The sequence below is a fragment of the Lathyrus oleraceus genome, chromosome 3 (assembly GCF_024323335.1).
Source record: "Lathyrus oleraceus cultivar Zhongwan6 chromosome 3, CAAS_Psat_ZW6_1.0, whole genome shotgun sequence".
Lineage (NCBI taxonomy): Eukaryota > Viridiplantae > Streptophyta > Magnoliopsida > Fabales > Fabaceae > Lathyrus > Lathyrus oleraceus.
Genome location: NC_066581.1, coordinates 318668764 through 318688375, shown reverse-complemented (window position 1 = coordinate 318688375; position 19612 = coordinate 318668764). Strand labels below are relative to the sequence as shown.

The window sequence follows — 19612 nt, the reverse complement described above, 5'->3', positions numbered from 1 at the left end:
TTGCCCTTGTTGAAGTGCAGACAGATGTACGATAACCATGCAAGGCAAATGGCATCATCTCATGCCAATCTTTGTACGTAACAACCATCTTCTGGATAATCTTCTTAATGTTCTTATTAGGAGCTTCAACAACCCCATTCATCTTGGGTCTATAAGGAGAAGAATTATGATGTGCAATCTTGAACTCGCTACATAGCTCTTTCATCATCTTGTTGTTCAAGTTAGATCCATTATCAGTAATGATCTTGTCTGGCACACCATAACGACATATGAGTTGATTCTTGATAAACTTCACAACAACCTGTCTGGTCACGTTTGCATACGATGCCGCTTCGACCCACTTGGTGAAGTAATCAATTGCTACGAGAATAAATCTGTGACCGTTGGACGCTTTTGGCTCTATCATGCCAATCATGTCAATTCCCCACATAGAGAAAGGCCATGGTGATGAAATCACATTCATAAGTGTCAGGGGAATATGAATCTTATCCACATAAATCTGACACTTATGGCATTTCTTCACATACTTGCAACAGTCAGACTCCATTGTCAACCAGTAGTAGCCTGCTCTCAACATCTTCTTTGCCATGGCATGTCCATTGGAATGAGTACCAAATGAACCCTCATGGACTTCAGTCATCAACATGTCCACATTCGGTCTATCCACGCATCTGAGCAAAACCATGTCAAAGTTCCTCTTATAAAGCACATCGCCATTGAGGTAGAAACTGCCAGATAATCTCCTCAAAGTCTTCTTATCTTTAACAGATGCCCTAGGCGGGTAAATCTGACTCTGAAGAAAACATTTGATATCATAATACCATGGCTTATCATCTTTTACTTATTCAACTGCAAATACATGAGCTGGTCTATCCAAGCGCATCACAGTGATATTGGGGACTTCATTCCAGAATTTCACCACAATCATTGCAGCAAGCGTAGCAAGTGCATCTGCCATCCGATTCTCATCTCGAGGAATATGATGGAAGTCAACCTCAGTAAAGAAAGTTGAAATCCTCCTCGCATAATCTCTGTATGGGATGAGGCCAGGCTGATTCGTCTCCCATTCACCCTTAATCTGATTAACAACAAGGGCCGAATCACCATAAACATCAAGATGCTTGATCCTAAGATCAATACACTCTTCCAATCCCATAATACATGCCTCATACTCCGCCATATTATTCGTGCATTTGTAAGTTAGCCTTGCTGTAAAAGGAAAATGTGTGCCCTGAGGAGTAATAATCACTGCCCCAATACCATTTCCATATTGATTTACAGCGCCATCAAACACCATGCTCCATCAGGAACCAGGCTCTGGCCCTTCATCGAGCGTAGGCTCATCACAATCTTTCATCTTCAAATACAGAATCTCCTCATCTGGGAAGTCGTACTAAACTGACTGATAATCCTCAATTGGTTGATGTGCCAAGTGGTCAGCCAAGATACTACCTTTAATAGCTTTCTAAGCTCGATACTCAATATCATACTCAAACAACAGCATCTGCCAACAGGCAATCCTCCCAGTTAAAGCAGGCTTCTCAAATATATACTTAATTGGATCCATTTTGGATATCAACCAAGTCGTATGATTCAACATATACTGGCGTAAGCGCTTAGCAACCCAAGCCAAAGCACAACATGTTTTCTCAAGCATCGAGTATCGAGACTCACAATCAGTGAACTTCTTGCTCAGATAGTATATAACATACTCTTTCTTCCCTGATTCATCTTGCTGACCAAGGACACAACCGATAGAGTCTTCAAGAACAGTCAAATACATAATCAAAGGTCTCCCTTCCACAGGCGGAGACAGAACCGGAGGCTCAGATAGATACTCTTTAATACTGTCAAAGGCCTTCTTGCAATCCTCGATCCAATCATGACGCTGATCTTTCCGGAAGAGCTTGAATATTGGCGCACATGTGGCAGTCATGTGGGATATAAATTTGGAGATATAATTCAAGCGGCCAAGAAAACCTCGGACTTGCTTCTCAGTTTTGGGCGCAGACATCTCTTGTATTGCTTTGACCTTGGCATGATCAACTTCAATACCTCTCTCGCTGACAATAAAGCCCAATAACTTGCCGGAACGGACTCCAAATGTACACTTGTTCGGATTCAGACGGAGTTTGTACTTCCTCAAACGCTGAAAAAGCTTCAACAAGTGCTCTACATGTTCAACTTCCGTTCTTGACTTTGCAATCATATCATCAACATATACCTTGATCTCCTTATGCATCATATCGTGAAACAAGGTAGTCATAGCTCGTTGATACGTGGCTCCGGCGTTCTTCAAACCGAAGGGCATCACTCGATAACAAAATGTTCCCCAAGGTGTGATGAATGTTGTCTTCTCCATATCCTCGGGTGCCATTTTAATCTGATTATATCCGGAAAATCCGTCCATAAATGAGAAGACATTGAATTTAGCTGTATTGTCTACCAACATATCAATATGTGGTAGAGGAAAATCATCTTTCAGACTAGCTTTATTCAAGTCTCTATAGTCCACACACATTCGGACTTTTCCATCTTTCTTAGGCACGGGTACAATATTGGCCACCCATTGAGGATATGTAGAAGTCACCAGAAACCCCACATCAATTTCCTTCTGAACTTCTTCTTTGATCTTCACTTCCATATCAGGATGAGTTCTTCTGAGCTTCTGCTTCACAGGCACACACTCAGGCTTCAAAGGCAGGAAATGTTGCACGATATCAGTATCCAGACCAGGCATGTCTTCATATGACTAGGCAAAGACGTCGACATATTCTCGCAGCAACTCAATCAACCCCTTCTTCACAGATTCTTCAAGGAGTGCCCCAATCTTCACCTCACGAACACAATCTTCAGACCCCAAGTTGACTGTTTCCAAATTCTCAAGATGCGGCTGAATGATCTTCTCTTCGTGCTCAAGCAGACGGGTAATCTCGTCAGGAATCTTTTCAACATCATCTTTTTCGGCCTCAAATACAGGGAACTCAAAGTTAGGAGATGGTGTTGGATCATTATGCTCAATGGGTTTGATCAACCTGCATAATGATTTTGGATATAAAAGAGATTTTAGAATTCAAACAAAGCAAATCATTATGCAGATGGAAAGATTGATTTTATTCTCATTTTTAGGGTTTTATGTGATCACAAATTTCATGTAAAAAAGCAAAAAGTGAAAATAATTTGGAAAAACAAACATTTAACATGAATTTATTGAATGAATATCATTGCATTTATGCGCCAACAATGTCATCACTTCTCCTTTTGGCATGGGAGAAGGGTTTTCAAACAAAAATGAACATTATGTGGACTTATGGACAACTGTTGGGACATCAACAGTGACCCAATTATTGCAGAATCCTCCAGGGATGACAAAATTGCCAGAATCTTCCTCTGCATCATCTTCCAAAATAGCAGCAGCTTCTTGGTCTTCGACCGTGTGGATGAAACCACCACTCTGAAACAGACCGTGCTTGTTGAAAGTGCCTGAAGAGTACCCTATGACAGCCCGGGATTTATTGTCTTCCAGCTTGATCATTTGTCCTAAACCAGTAGTTGCGCCATGCTCAATGGCCAACTTCGCATCATTGTAGGACGCAAATGAAGAAGTTCCTTTCTTAGAAGGTTCAGCAATAGACAAGGCTTAGAACGGAGTCCCAACCTCATCCTCAACATCAATATAAGAGAAGGAAGACAGATGGCTAACCAAGAGAGCCTTCTCTCCCCCTACCACCACCAACTTTTTGTTCTTGACAAACTTCAACTTTTGGTGTAGGGTGGATGTCACGGCGCCTGCCTCGTGAATCCATGGTCTGCCCAACAAACATCTATATGATGGGTGGATATCCATGACCTGAAAAGTGATCTGGAAATCACTAGGTCCTATCTTGATTGGGAGTTTAACCTCGCCAATCACAGTCTTACGCGATCCATCAAAAGCTTTAACGACCACTCCACTCTGCCTCATGGGAGGCCCCTGGTATGAAAGTTTGGCCATAGTGGATTTTGGCAACACATTCAGCGATGATCCTGTGTCTACCAGCACATTAGACAAGGCATCATCCTTGCAATTCATAGAGATGTGAAGTGCCAAATTGTGGTCCTTTCCCTCCTCGGGAAGATCAGCATCACAGAAGCTCAGGTTGTTACAAGCAGTAATGTTTGCAACAATGCTATCAAACTGTTCTATGGTGACGTCGTGATCCACGTACGCCACGTCCAACACCTTCTGCAAAGCTTCACGGTGTTGCTCATAGTTCATCAACAAAGACAACACTAATATCTTTGAAGGCGTTTGTAGCAGCTGATCTACAACATTATACTCACTCCTCTTGATGAGCCTTAACATCTCATCACAGTCCTCTCTCAACATGCCATTCTGGCTAGCAGGGACAGGAGTTCTAACAACAGTGACAGGTCTGTCAACAACAAGTGTCGGATTCAGACAAGAAGAAGAATTCCCCAAAGGACGGGTGGCACTATCAGCAGCATCAATCCTTCTAGTGTCAGCCTGGGGTTTCGGAGGTGCCGAGAAAACACGACCACTATGGGTCAAACCACTGACATCAGCAATATTCACAACAGAAGTGGAGGGTAGGGGCACCTCCTTCCCATCTTCTAATGCAACCGCATTATATCGATAGGGAACAACCTTGTCGGAAGAGTATGGAACAGGGCCAGCTGGCTTAATAATGAGAGTAGGAGAGGCCTTCTGCTTGCTGCCATCATATCTGACAACAACAGGCTCAGGTATCCTGAAGACAGGGGATATCACATTAACTTCATCCTCATCACGATTCTGAAGTATCTCTATCACACCCTGATCCAGCATTTCTTGGATGTCTTTTCTGACTTGACGACATCCTCTCTCATTGACAGTGCATACACGACAACTGTCATGGTCATGCTCATAATGACTGTATCCACACAACAGTCTATGCATCTCGACCAAATATTGTTGGATATGGCTGACATATCTGACCTTATATTTGCCAGGGCAACCCTGAACCATATTAACAGTAGATTTCCCATGCTCGGGCAATGGGTTCTTCCTCACATTAGGACCTACGTCCTCGAAAAACAGAATACCACTTCTAACAAGGTCTTGAACCTTGGTCTTGAGAGGGTAACAGTTCTCCACATCATGTCCGGGAGCACCGAAATGATAAACACAGTGAAGCTCGGGCTTATACCACCACTAAGGGTTGGTCGGTATAGCAGTTGGGTCACGTGGAGTAATCAGCTTCCTTTCAATCAATGAAGGATATAGCTCTGCGTAGGTCATTGGAATAGGATCAAAAGTGAACCTCTTCCTATCATAGCTTATGCTGGTTTGATTGTTGTTTCGAGACTGGTAGGCATGCTGTTGCGGACGGTGCTATTGTTGCTGATACTGTTGATGTTGCTGTTGTTGGTTCTGATGCTGATAATGTTAGTTCTCCCTAAATGCAGGTGCTATATGAGCCACCTGGTGCTGGTTATTGGCGGAACGCACAGTCTTCCTCTTCATAGAGGGTCTTCTTGATTTAACATGGGAGGACACAACATGCGCCTCTCCATCTTTCTTCTTGGAAAACGCCCCATAACGTTTGGCAGAAGAGCCTTCTTCTCTGGTCAGGCTCCCTTCCCTGAATCCCTCTTCTAAACGCATCCCCATGTTCACCATCTCGGTGAAGTCATAAGGAGCGCTAGCAATCATCCGCTCATAGTAGAAAGAGCTTAAAGTCTTGAGAAAGATCTTCGTCATCTCCTTCTCTTCGAGCGGGGGCACAATCTGTGCAGCTAATTCACGCCACCTCTGGGCGTACTCCTTGAATGTTTCTTTCTCCTTCTGGGACATAGCCCTCAGTTGGTCCCTATCGGGAGCCATATCAATGTTGTATTTGTACTGCTTGACGAAAGCTTCGCCAAGGTCGTTGAAGGAGCGGATGTTCACACTATCCAGACCCATGTACCATCTCAAAGCGGCACCGGACAGGCTGTCCTAGAAGTAGTGGATCAGGAGTTGATCATTGTCGGTCTGAGTCGACATCTTGCGTGCATACATCACAAGATGGCTGTCCTAGAACAAAGTTAGCGGGCATCCCCCAGGGAAACCCGACTGGCATAGCAAATGGAGCAAAGTGAGCACTGACAGCAGGCACGGTAGAGGAAGCAAACTCTGAGATGATTGTCCTCTGGGGAGGAGTTGAAGGCGTTGGAGAAGACTGGCTTTGGGCGGCCAAGAAAGACTCCATCAGGGTAGTCAATCTTGCCACTTCCTCATTGAGTTCCCTGTTCTCTTGCTCGAGGTGATCCATTAGCTTTGATGAATTGACTCTGGTGTAGTACCGGTGCGTCAGCTTGTCTTCAAAATAAATGAAGAACAACAAATTTAGACCACTGAACAAGAAGCCTTGAAACATAACTTGCTTATGCACATGATGCATGCAATGCTTGTGCATATGATTTTTTTTAATCAGAGGAACTTTTAGAGTTCTATTTGCAAATATTTGGAAAATATTAATCATTTAGACATATAATGGAAATATCATATCAATAATATATGGACATTTTTTACACCAAAGAAGTACAGTCTTGGTAACCAAATACAATACAAGAAAGAAGGAAAATGAACATCCTATGGAACCCTAGAAACAATCGTCCAAAGCTCTCGAGACCGGAAGATAAGCTGCACGAAGCCTCTTCACCTCTCTCTCATAGGATGCCTCCATATCTACCTTCTCTTTGGCGAGTGGATCGTACTTCCTCTTCTAAAACCTGGAATACTGAGGAAGAAGAGAAGCCACCACATCATCAGGCTCGTCGATAATCTGATGCTCCAGAAACTCTATCAAAGCATCCTTGTCTCTAAGCTACTGAAGTAGCTCCTCTCGCTCACGGACCTAAGGACGCGAACGATCTTCATCTCTTAACTCCTCTACTCCTTGGTTAGGGAGGGTTGAAGGCCCAACCATAACCATAGGTGTAGGTCTCGGGTAGTCATAGGGAATGGGGTACTCAGAAGCTCTCCTCCTAACCCATGAGGTATAGGGTTCCAAAGCAATACAATTCTTCGGACCAAACTCTTTCCTTCCCTTCCTATGAATCTTGCGCCAAGCGCGGACCATCCCGCCCTTCAAGTTTTAGGGATCTTTACCCTCTTGAAAGAACACACCTTCTAACAAAATGTTATTAGGTTTATCCTTTAAGGGGAACCCAAGCTGACGACGTGCCAAAACAGGGTTGTAGTTAATCCCACCACATGTACCAAGAAGAGGCACATTGGAGAATTCACCACAAGAGTCAATAATCTACACACCATCATATACACGGTTATACCAAAAGATATCATCATTAGTGAGAGACATAAGTCTCGTGGACCACCGTAGACATCCTTTGTTCTCCTTGAAGGCGTGCGTCTGTGGCAAGTGCGAAATAAACCACTTGTACAATAGAGGCAAACAACATACAATGGTACCACCACCCTTTGCATTCCTCATATGCAAAGAGAAATAAGTGTCATCCAACAGAGTTGGAACGAGATTAAGAGTAGAGAAAATCCTAATGGCGTTCACATCCATAAAATTGTCGATGTTGGGGAATAACACTAGCCCATAGATGAGAAGTACAAATATGGCTTCAAAGGCGTCCTCACTCATGGCCTTCCCATACATAGTAGCTTGAGCAATGAGGGAATCATATGGGAGACCTCGAATTCCACCTTTGGTAGTCATATGAGCACCCACAATAGATTCATATATATGCAACAGATCAGCAATCTCTTGAGAAGAAGGAACTCTCTCCAAGCCACTGAACGACAACTGATCTAGAATAGGTATACCCACCAGATAGGCATACTCCTCAAGCGTAGGCAAAAGCTGGAAATCCGGAAATATGAAGCAACGGTACAAGGGATCATAGAACTGCACCAACACACTCATCATACCTTCATCCACATGAGTAGCAAGAATAGACAGAAGCTTCCCATGATGAGCCTTGAACTCCAAGGGGTCTAATACATAGGATGTCAAATTCCTTAACTCTTTCAAGTCGGGTTGTCTGAAACTGTACTTCTTCGTATTCCTTCTTTGCTTATCCATGTCTGAAAAATTTGCAAATAGACCTCTTAAGTTCCTTGAAAATTTTCTCATTGTTGATGATATGGATGTGTACGAATGCATGAATGCATGGATGCAACAATCACACTCAAGGATCAAGCAAATCACACCACACAAAGGTCATGGGATGGATCAAGTCATCCTTAATATCAATCATCCATTTTGGTGGATTATGGTTTACACCTTATCAACACCCAAGTTCCATTGATATTAAGGATATACAAGAACGGATCAACCATGAATTAAGGGTTTGTTGCAAGTCACGAGCACGGAGTCTCGGTTAAGAACCACCCAAAGGGAGTGTACTATGGTTAAACCTGACAATCATGTTCTACAAGAGGTTCCCATAGTCATCATCCCATCTTTTGGATATTATCGGAGAAACGACTACTCGTATTCCAAAAATATTCTCAAGAGAGACTTTTATGAGTGTAGTATCACGTAACAATCGTATCAAATCTTACACTTGAACGACCTTCGCACTACATCCTAGAAATATGCCAAGATGGGCTAGGTAAACTAAGGTCCTTGGCTTCTAAGGCATATATTGGAAAGAGTAATGCCTAACCATGACTACTCGTGTGACATTATTGATTCCAACACAACCTCCACCAAGTGAATGGGCTTGCAAGTCAACTTGCTAAGGAATAACTCCACATAAGTTGACAAGACTATGTCATTCTCCTATCATAAGTGCACTCGAGTTCAGGTATAAAACTCATCTCACAAAAGACCAACAAGCACACAAGCAATTAATATATCAAGCAATTTATACATTACAAACAATACAGTCATCCCAAATTTGCACAAAAATATGTCACAAATAATATAAACATACAATACAACAAAGGTAAAAAGTAGGCAAAACCCACTAGACACATATTCCCCAGCAGAGTCGCCACTTTTCTGTAGCAGGGTATTCGTTACCTTTAGATTTATTGACTAAATCAAAAGTAAATCATACAATTCGAGTCGCCACCGCACTTCTATTTATCCAAAGGAAAGGTTAGAAAGCGAAAAAAACCCGAGAAGTTTTATCAAATCAAAAAATAATAAAAATGTCAGAGATCTGGGTAAGGGGGTTGGTTATGCAATGGGGAGGTTTTAAGCACCCAAAACATCCTTAGTACTCTAAGGGAGCCCTTTTTACAAATGTTGTTAGGTAGGTTGGTATTTGTAAAATACTTGTGCAAACATGATTGGGGGGATGAGAAAAGAATATACAAGTTATTTACAATTTTGTGTTTGAATGGATAAACCCACTGCCTACGTACCATCTTAAAAAAGGTAGGATCAAAACCTCGTAGTTCAGGGTAAAAATCTCAAAAGAAGTTGGTGAATTGATTGGTCAAAAGCCTCAAGGTCTTTTGTTATCAAAGGGAGAAAACTCAACCTAAAACCACAAATCCACCATGTGAGGAGAGCTTCAACATGCTAGTGAGGGGTTAACCCTATAATAAGCATGGAAGACTTATAGTCCATCACTAAGGATATAGGTGAGCATTATATCAACCTCTAGGATAACTCAAACCTAATAGCTAATGTTTATGAAAAGCTTTAACACAAATGGTCATTGGAACCACAGAAAAAACAATTGAGTGAATTGTATTTACAAATGAAAAGTATTTACAAAATATGGTCAAAGTTGACTCAGGATATAATTCAAAATAAGTGTTATGAAAAGGGTTTGAAAAATCAAATGCATAGTGCCTAGGTTTCTAATTTTGAAAACAATGTTAATGTTTGCACAAAAGTTTGGCTTGGGTTAGAGTGGAGAGAAGAAGAGAATGGCTAGGTCCTAAACATGCAAAAGATGAGAGAAGAGAAATAAAACCACTTGGAGTTCCCTTTTTGAGATCATAAAGATGATCCAAGTTGTTCCATTCTTTTGGACTTAGCAAGCAATAAGCAAATATCTCAAGCAATCAAGCAAACAATCAATCAAGCTCCTAGGAATCTTCCAATTGACTTTTATATCTCTTATCTTGGATGTCCATGACAATGGCTCTTCTAATTGGGTCAAGTTTAGGATCCCTAGCACACAAGAACACACAAATCAAAAAGTTCCACAATGCAATAGAAAGAATGGACAAGAGTGAGTTTAGAATTAGGATCCTTTCAATTCATCTTCAAGCTTAAGCATTCTAAAGGCATGAGGCCTAGTTGCTCTTTGACAATTTTAGCATTCTAAAGGCATGAGACCTAGTTGCTCTTCAAACTCCATTAGCATAGGTAAGGTCCTAAATGTAAGTCCTTTCTCCATTTGCATTGGGTTCACACAAACAAAACAAAACAACCACAATAGTATATACACAATAATGTGCTCAAATGAGCAAAAGGCAAATTGCATTAACATAAACATGAGCTCAAGTGAGCAAAGGGCAAAGACCAATGAACTAATGTGCAAGAAATTAAATTGCATTAAAGTAAATTGCAAGAATTAAATGCTTGAATTAAAAGTTAGTGATTAGTAGTTAGTGTTAGTGTGCCATAAGGCAATTTAGCGGTATGTTAAGCAATTGCAAGTGGACTAATGTAATAGTTACACCTATCTGAGGCCGGTCAATAAAACTATAGGCAACAAACACAAGTTAGAGACCATGACTAGTAAGCCAAGCTCCTACAACTTGCCATGCCAAAAGAAAATAAGAATGATCTTGTATGGATTTAGGTTTTTTGCTTGACCAAGAAGCAACCTATCTCTAATGCAAAGCAATTCACTTGATCTTTGATCAAGATGAATTTGATTTGAATCAAAGAAGGTTAAGCCCCTCATATGTCAAGGCTAACCACCAATCATTAACTCATTGATCAAAAAGAAAAAAGAAGAAGAAGAAGAAGAAGAAATGGAATGTACATAAATGGAATTCAAATAACATAAGCAAAACACATTGACCAAATATGAAATGAGTAGACATCAATCAATGGTAAACAGAAGTGAGATGAAGCTTAGAAGTCAAGAAACAATAAAAATATTTTTGGTAATTTTTGGAATTAAAATAATACTTGAATTAAAATAAACAAAATAAACATCAAACTTAAAATCCATTTCAAATCAACTTGGAAAAGTACAAATGGATCATCCTAAGTTCAACATGGTCAAACGAGGTTTGAAAAAAAAATCATCATTTTTTGAAAACAGAAACTAATTTTAAACAATTAAAAATGAAGAAATATAACATAATTGAACTAAAATCTCAAGTAAATCTCAAATCAATTAAGAAATTGATGAGAATATTTTTCATAGATTCATCATCATTCAAAGATGTTAAGAAAATATTTTTGGCATTTTTGAATATTGGAAACTATTTTAAATGAACTAAAAATAACTAGAAAAGAAAAAATTCACAAAAAATATTAAATGGAAACATAAAAAATATTAAAAATCATTTTCAGAAACTAGAATTAAAAAGGGAAATAATGCAATTGGTCCCATATTTTTTTGATTAAAAATGAAGGAGTTATGAATTTTTGAAATAAAATGGAATTAAAGAAAATAAAATGGAAATTAGAAATTAAGAAAAATCAGGGAGCGTCTGATCTTGCCTCATTAAATGACATGGCTAATCAGAAGGCTGAGAGATGCACGCGCATGGTAGGGCAAAGTCAGCAGAGAAACACATGGCATTAAAGCAAGTCAAATAAACCAAGCGACAAGATTAGATTAGAAGTAAAAGATCCAATGGCCATGGACTCGTCCACGTGGGGACGGTGGTGGAAACCACCGTCTTCTCCGGTGAGACTCACCGTTCGGCTAGAATTTGCAGGTTTTCAATCCTTCATCATTTTGCACGATCCTTATATCTTTGGAAAGCTGGGGTGATGTACATCACCCCTGTGCCATTGGTTTCCACTCAAGATCTCTATATAGAGAGAAACCTGAGATAGAAATTTATGGTGTTCATACTGAACTTGTTCAATTCATGAAATTAAATGCACAGATCAATTGCCTCTCACATAAGGACTTCAAAGGTACCAACAAACACAAGAAATGATCAGTATCCAGGGAGTTTCGAATCAAAAAAGTTTGAACAACAACCTTTGAAGTGCAGCTTTACAAGACTTGATCCACTCCAATTCTTTTATGCAGTGTGCTCTTGAGATGGCAAGGAAGCAAGGTTTAGGAATTGAAGTTCAATGATCAACCAATGAAGTTGAAAATTGAACTTGAAAATTGAAAGAGAAAAGCAAAATTCCTTTTAATGAAGGTTGGGATTTTACATCTGCAGCAATTCAGGCGCCTTGAGGTTGGTTTTTGAAGAGGAATGGAGCTTCTATTTATAGCCAAGCATGCTGCAAGCAATGAAATGTTCATGTGCATGTGAAGTTGGGTCCTCCATGCATGGGCCTGTACAGGCGCATGAGAGGCCCAAACTTGATTTGTTTTGCATGCTGATGATGAAACAAATGATTTTGGACGTGTACATGGCAAGGCAATGTGGTGTGCAAGCAATTTAATCATGTTATGCATAATTGAACACAAATCTTCTCATCTTCGAAAATGCCTCTTGCCAAATTGAAACATAGCCATGTGGGTAATGGTTGGAAAGGTCTTGACATGAGGAATAAATGTTATGTTGAAAAAAAATCCATTTGGTGTTGGGAAATTTATGAAAACAGGCCATGAAGTTCAATGTGCAAAACATGTATATGAGAATTTTACCAAAATGGACAAACTTCAAGCCCTTCTGTTTCAATTATGAAAGCCTCAAATGTCAAAACCTTCAACATAAAAGTTGTAGATCTTTTCAATAAAATCAATTTGGAATTAAATTTTGCATCATTTGGATTTTTGATGAGAAAGTTACGGGCACTTGAAGTTGGACTTTTTCACATTTCAATGACTTTGGTCCAAAGTGACCTATAATGTTTTGTATTATCACATGTACTTATTTTAGGATTATGAAATTTTGTCCAACATAACAATTGAATTAGACATCTTAAAATCTCCAATTCACTTGATCCCACCTCAAAATCATGAAAAATGAAGGAGTTAGGTCCTTGGGAAGTTGACCCAAAGTTAGGGTTTCAATCAAAATGACCTATAATGTTTTGAAATGAATGATGACCTTCCAAGTTTCAAACGAATTTTGGATGAACATGAAACTTTTTCATATGATTCTTAATAACATTTGTTCTCTTGGGGTCATATTCATTTGACAAACACATCAAAAGTTAGGTCTCAGTGGATTTCAAAATAGTCAGGTGAATTGACTGATCAACTTCTCAAGTCCCAACTTCAAATCTTGATGAATTGATGATTGAGGACACCCAAATAATCTCAAATATGCATAAAATGATGAATTAAAGAACTTACCTTGATCGTATTTGGTCATTGGTTGAGGTTGCTTCATGAGCAAGGCATAGTTAATGCACAGCTGAATTAGGGTTTCCTTGGGAAACAATCCTCAAGCCCTTTGGTCTATCTTGATCAAATTGACAAATTGAGATACTTGGGAGGCATGTATGATTACTGAGAGCTTTGGGAACCATTGTCATGCTTGCTTTCAACTTCATCTGGCCATTTCAATGAGCATAGAGGCCTCCTAGGAGCCTTGGATCACATGATTGCTCAAGCTTCAAAACAAAAGATGTTAGTGACATATTTTTATGCTTTTGGTTAGTAAACAAAATAATAAAAGCAATAATATACAATTCAAGCATGCTTGGTGGTCTCAAACCAACTCACACAAATCCCAACCCAAGGGTAAGGAGCCAAGATGCTATGATCCTTGAGGCAAGATGCAATGTGCAATGATATGATGCCATGAGGGATCTTAGGGTCAAAATTAGGGTATTACAACCTACTACATACATCCCATCTACTTACCAACTCCCATAATAAACCACCTGAGATTGAGAAGTTGTTATAAATATCCATCACCCATTTGAATGGGGCGCATTCGATGTGAGCACGTTGAGTTTTTGTTAACTTTTCATTGATGCTGCTCAAGTTCACCGGGATATAGCTATGCCTTATTCACACCTTAAGTTCATGAAAAAACTTGATTAACCAACAATGCAAACCAACTACAATATGTAAACAAATAAAAGTTTAAACCTATGCCTATTACTTACTTCAGTTTCGTCGCCATTTTTTGATGATGTCATAGTTTCGGCAATAAATCACCTAATAACAAAACAAAACAAAAAAAACACATAATCAGTACTACAACCATGGAATTAAAAACCAAAGAAACACATAAATCACTCAACCTAAACCCTAAATTTCAAAGGAATCTTGTACATGCTTCTGGTTCCACTGTAAATGTCATCCTAAAAGGCGTTAACCCTAAATTTCCAGTGTTAATATGGTGGAAGTGTAACCATCTAACCTTGAGACGGAGATGATGAAGACGAACAGGATGACACGTAGAAGATGAAGACGGAAGGACGCGGTGGCGGTGACGGAGATGGAGAGGGAAACGGAGATGCGGTGACGGAGACGCAGCGGTGACGGAGATGGAGTCGCCGCGGTAATGAGATGGAGACGCGGTGCGCGATGGTGATGAGATGGAGATCCGGCGCGCGGCGATGACAAGATGGAGATGGAGATGGAGAGCGCAACTTGTTTTTGAGAGAGCAACTTCAATATTCAGCGTACACTCTACAGTGATGTGTGTGCTTTTGAGTTACCCTAAAACCTAAAGTACAAATGACCAACTTACCCTTATTAAATTAATGAATTACAAAAAGACCAGTATGTTTATACGGTGTAGGTGTATAAAAAAATGTAAGGATATCATTTCTGTTAGATTTAAGGACTGAGCAAACCTCCTCAAGCAGGGAAAGGGATAAGAAGAGAGAGTGTAAATATTAATTTCATTCTCCTCTTCTCCAAGAATTGCATACACATAAATAGCAACATATTGCAAGTTTGTTATAAAAACTTGGAGGGGATTCTTTTAATTCTAATGAGCCTGTTGAGTTTCTCTTTGTTGCTTTCATCTTCATCAAGCCTGTATCAATATCCACATCATCAAACCAACCTTGTTCTTAAGGTTGTAAAATTCTTGCATTGTCTTCCAATACTCCCACGAAGCCTCGCCCGAAGAAAGACCAGTCCACTGCACCAAAACTTATTGCTGGGAATTTCCGACAATAGTAACAGTCCTTGAACTAATGATGACTAAAGGAGAAAGGATGTGATGGTTCCCCATCAAATCTGGAAGAAATGGATCAACTTGAATTGGAGGAGGACCCACATGTGCCTTTAGCAGAGAGCAGTGGAAAACATCATGAATATTTGAATATGAAAGGAGCTATAGTTTGTATGCTATTTGACCAATGCGGGATAGAACACAAAAAAGAGCATAATACCGTTTGTGCATCTTGTTATACTTAATACTAGGGAGAAAGACCTGACGATAAGGTTGAAGTTTAACATAGACCCATGAAATCTACATCAAACTGGACTTCTCTTCGTTTAATGTCAGCAATTTCTTTCATCTTAGTTTGAGCCTTGGCCAAATTTTCCTTAAGTAAAACCAAAACAACTTTTCTAGAAGTCAGCAATGCAAGAAGAAAAGTAAGCTTTACATAGAAACAAAACATGGGATCTTGTTGTACTTCCAAAGGGTCGGAAAGCCATCGGTAACAAATAGGTCTATAAGATTAAGCGTGATGGTAATGATCAAGTGGAAAGATATCCTGCAAGACTGGTGGTTAAAGCATATACTAAAAAGGAATGAATTGATTTCAATGAAGTATTCTCTCTGGTGGTTAGACTTACCACTATTAGAGTAGTGTTAGCTATGTGTTCTACTTATGATTTACATCTTGAACAATTGGACGTAAAAACTTCTTTTCTTCATGGAGAACTTGAAGAAGAAATGTGTATGCTCCAACCAGAAGGTTTTGAAGAAAAAGGAAAAGAAAACTTGGTTTGTAGGTTGACCAAATCTCTGTACAGTTTAAAGTAGGCGCCGAGGTGTTGGTACAAGAGATTTGATTCCTTCATTATTAGCCTTGGATACAACATGCTGAGCTCAAACCATTGTACATATTACAAGAGGTTTGAGGAAAATCATTTCATCATTTTGTTGTTGTATGTGGATTACATGTTGGTGGTAGGCCCCAACAAAGACCGAATCCAAGAATTGAAGGCACAATTAGCTAGGGAGTTCGACATGAAGGACTTGAGACCTATAAACAAGATTCCCGGGATGCAAATTCAGCGAGACATAAAAGATAGGAAGATTTGGTTTTCTCAAAAGAATTATCTTCCGAAAGTCTTGCGGCGCTTCAACATGCAAGATTGTAAGCCAATCTCTACCCCACTTCCCGTCAACTATAAATTATCCTTTGGCATGTGTCCTATCAACGAAGCGGAGAGGATAGAAATGTCTCAAGTATCGTATGCATAACAGTATGTTTACCTTGAAAAATGGTAAATAACCGTTGATCTTTCAAATTTCTAAATTTGGTCACTCACAGGATCGATCAGATTGATCCTAGGACATGTGCTAAGTGTCTCGGAAACCTTATAGTAATAAATGATCAACTAAACGTCAAATCAGAGTATTAAAGAAAACTAAGGAAAAAAGAGTGACTTAAACGAAAAGAAAATTCTTAAATTAGCGTTTAGAACTAGTAAAGAAAAATGAAGTAAACAACGGGAATTGTAAAAGGGTTGAAAGTAATCAAAAAGGTTTGTAAGCACTGGAATCTTTAAGACTGTAAGGTAAAAGTTTAAGGTAAGGAAAGGAACTAAGGATCTTTAAACTTGCAAATGACAAAGTAAAAATAAAGTGTTTGAAAGGAAAGAACAAGGAAAAATGTTTCTGAAGAGAAAGTAAAGACAAATTTATAATGCTTTGAAATGATTAAACAATGGTGTAGACAACATACATTCTGCGTTTTACAGTTCTTCTTCACACGAATACTTAGTAAATTTGCAGATTTTGTACATAATTTGACACACACTTTTCTAACATTAAGACCCTATATTTATACTGGATCAAAATAACCGCTTTGATGGTCCTTCAATAACGTCGATACATGTGGCACCCTGCATGCGTGCGTTCGCTCAATCTGCTCCACGCATATCGTCACAGTTTCTAACTAAGGTAATCTTCCCTCCTTTATTTAAATTTCAAATCTCTGATCGAAATCGCTTTCTAACAGCTCCTCAAGGAACTGCTCCGAAATTTCATCTATAAGCTTGATCTTTATCCAATCAGCTAAGTCGATCTACCCCCAGCTGGTTGAATCACTTCTTGGTCGAAACCAGCTGTGCATATTTTCCAATTATGGTAATTTGGGGTGGGCGTCGAAAATTTGAGCTAACAGATTGCCCCCCAAAAATGTCATTTTCGACACACGAGAGAGAAAGACATTTTTTGAGACCTTACTTCGACGCCTCAATGACTGATAATGTGCCAGGTGTCTCAATATTAGCAAAAACTTTTTAGTTCCTCCCCTTGTCTGGTGACGTCCGTGTTATCATTGTTTTTCCTACCCACGTCTTTTCAGCCCACAATAGAATCTTTTTTACTCATCACATTTCCTAGCTTCTAGGAAATCATGGGCTATAGCATTAATTTCCATTTTCACTACACTGCCCTAGGGATACACATGTCCCGTTAACTTGTCCACCATTAATGTTGATTTGAAACGTCTCCCTGTAGGCATATAAAACCCATTTACTTACCCATTTCAAAACCTTCTCATATTCTCTGAATCTTCAAACATTCAAACCCTCCTTTCTCCCAATACCTTCTAACTGAAACCCAAATTTTGTTTTCAAACTTTAACAATGGACGCTTCAAACAAATCTCTCAAGGGAACGAGAGTCTCTTTCAAAACTACCGCCAACAGGTCCAAAGACCCGAAGAAGATCTCTGAACTTCTGCCATTTTCTATGCTATCCGCCCCCCTTGCAGTTGGAAATCGTAAGTACCTACCAGAACCTCAGACAAAGGAGCAGCGCAGGATTTATGCTTCTCAGGTACTCATTCCCGTTTCTGTCTCTAATAAAACTCATGCCTTATCTGGACCTTTAGTAGATTTAGACGCTGATACCAGCAAGCTTAGAGAGTTTTTTCCATCTTACCATAAATGTAAACCCATAGGACAGGCTAGAAACCCTAGGAATTCCTCTATCGAAAATACTTAGGCTGAAGACACTATAGATTTGAGGTTTATGAACAATGGTTTTAGAGCCTTCCGTGCCACCCCAACTTTCGAAGATCCCACTGATTACTCCAATTGGTTAAACAAAATAGAGAAACAAAAAGCTCAGGCTTGGAAAGATATAGGGATATATGACCTCATTATGATGTCGAAATTGGACTTGGATTATAGTAACCCTATGTTAATTTCTTCGCTGTAATTCTGGGACATCACACACTATACCTTCCATCTTCCTTGCGGAATGGTCACACCCACTCTTTTCGACATGGCCGCTATCACAGGGCTGAAACCCACTGGCCACACCTATGATCCTGATGTTGATTCCATGGATACTATTGCCTTTTCAACTACAAGAGCGGCATATTCAACACACATAGCCTACTATCATGATAAAAACACTAAAACTGTCTCCGATGTGGAGCATATAGCTTTTTTGGCTCTGTGTCTGTGACACTCCGTATTTTGCTCGAAATCATTACAAGTTGCCAAAAAATATCTCACCCTGGCTAACCAACTGCATGCGGGGCATGACGTCTGCTTAAGTGAGGTGATTCTGGCAAGCATGTAGGAATCATTGAGCGATAGAGTGGCTTAACTAAAGAATATGGGGGACAAAGGGAATCTTTTTTTGTATGGCCCCTTTTGGTTATTACAACTTTGGCTTAACGCCACTTTCGAGGCCAATCTTCCAAACAAGGGCCTCGTCGACGAGGATACTGAAGGAATCCGGCATAGCAGGGTCGAAGGACCAAGGCTAGCTCACTAACCCCTAGGGACGAAGGACAAGCTCTCCAACCAACTTTCATGAGTTATATCATGATGTTTGCTAAACGCCATACTTTCACTTCAAGTATGGCTCCTTTCGCTTTCAGGAAAGTTGGTCCTAAGTGGTTTACTAGGACTTTCCCCTATTCATCTAAAAAGCAAGAGACAGAATCCTTGCTAATTTGGGAAGCTCTTTTGACTCCTAGGATCCTCACCCTTCGAGTTAACCCTTCGAAGGTCCAAGTCACGCTGATAACTTACCAGCCCAATCTTGTTGCCCGACAATTTGGGTTGGTTCAGGTCTTCCTGAAGTGCCTGTATGACAAGAAGAGTAACCTCCTCCTTCATAATTCCGTTCATACTGAAACCATGGCTCTCAGACAAATAGCCAAGTACACTGGCAGGACCCAATTGACTCCATTCCACTTTGAGCCCAACTTCCTTTGCAGTCAAGAATTTTGGAAGTGGTGGGCTAAGTATTACATTGAGGAATTCTGCGATGTTACTTCCTTTATTCAACTGTTTGACAAAGCTTTTCTTCTTGTGCAGGAAAAGACCAAGAAAGGTACTTATACACTTATAAAAGAAATTCAAGCTTTTCAAAACTACTTTGAAAC

General features: G+C 39.8%; 1 protein-coding gene across 1 annotated transcript in view; it reads right to left on the bottom strand.

Moving 5' to 3' along the window:
* Window positions 1-19343, bottom strand: part of LOC127131064 (uncharacterized) — a 34626-nt gene extending 15283 nt beyond the window's left edge. The window contains exon 1 of the mRNA XM_051060003.1: window positions 19257-19343. Within this exon, the coding sequence (XP_050915960.1) occupies window positions 19257-19343 (87 nt within the window). The remainder of the gene's footprint in view (window positions 1-19256) is intronic.
* Window positions 19344-19612: the final 269 nt, after the last annotated feature.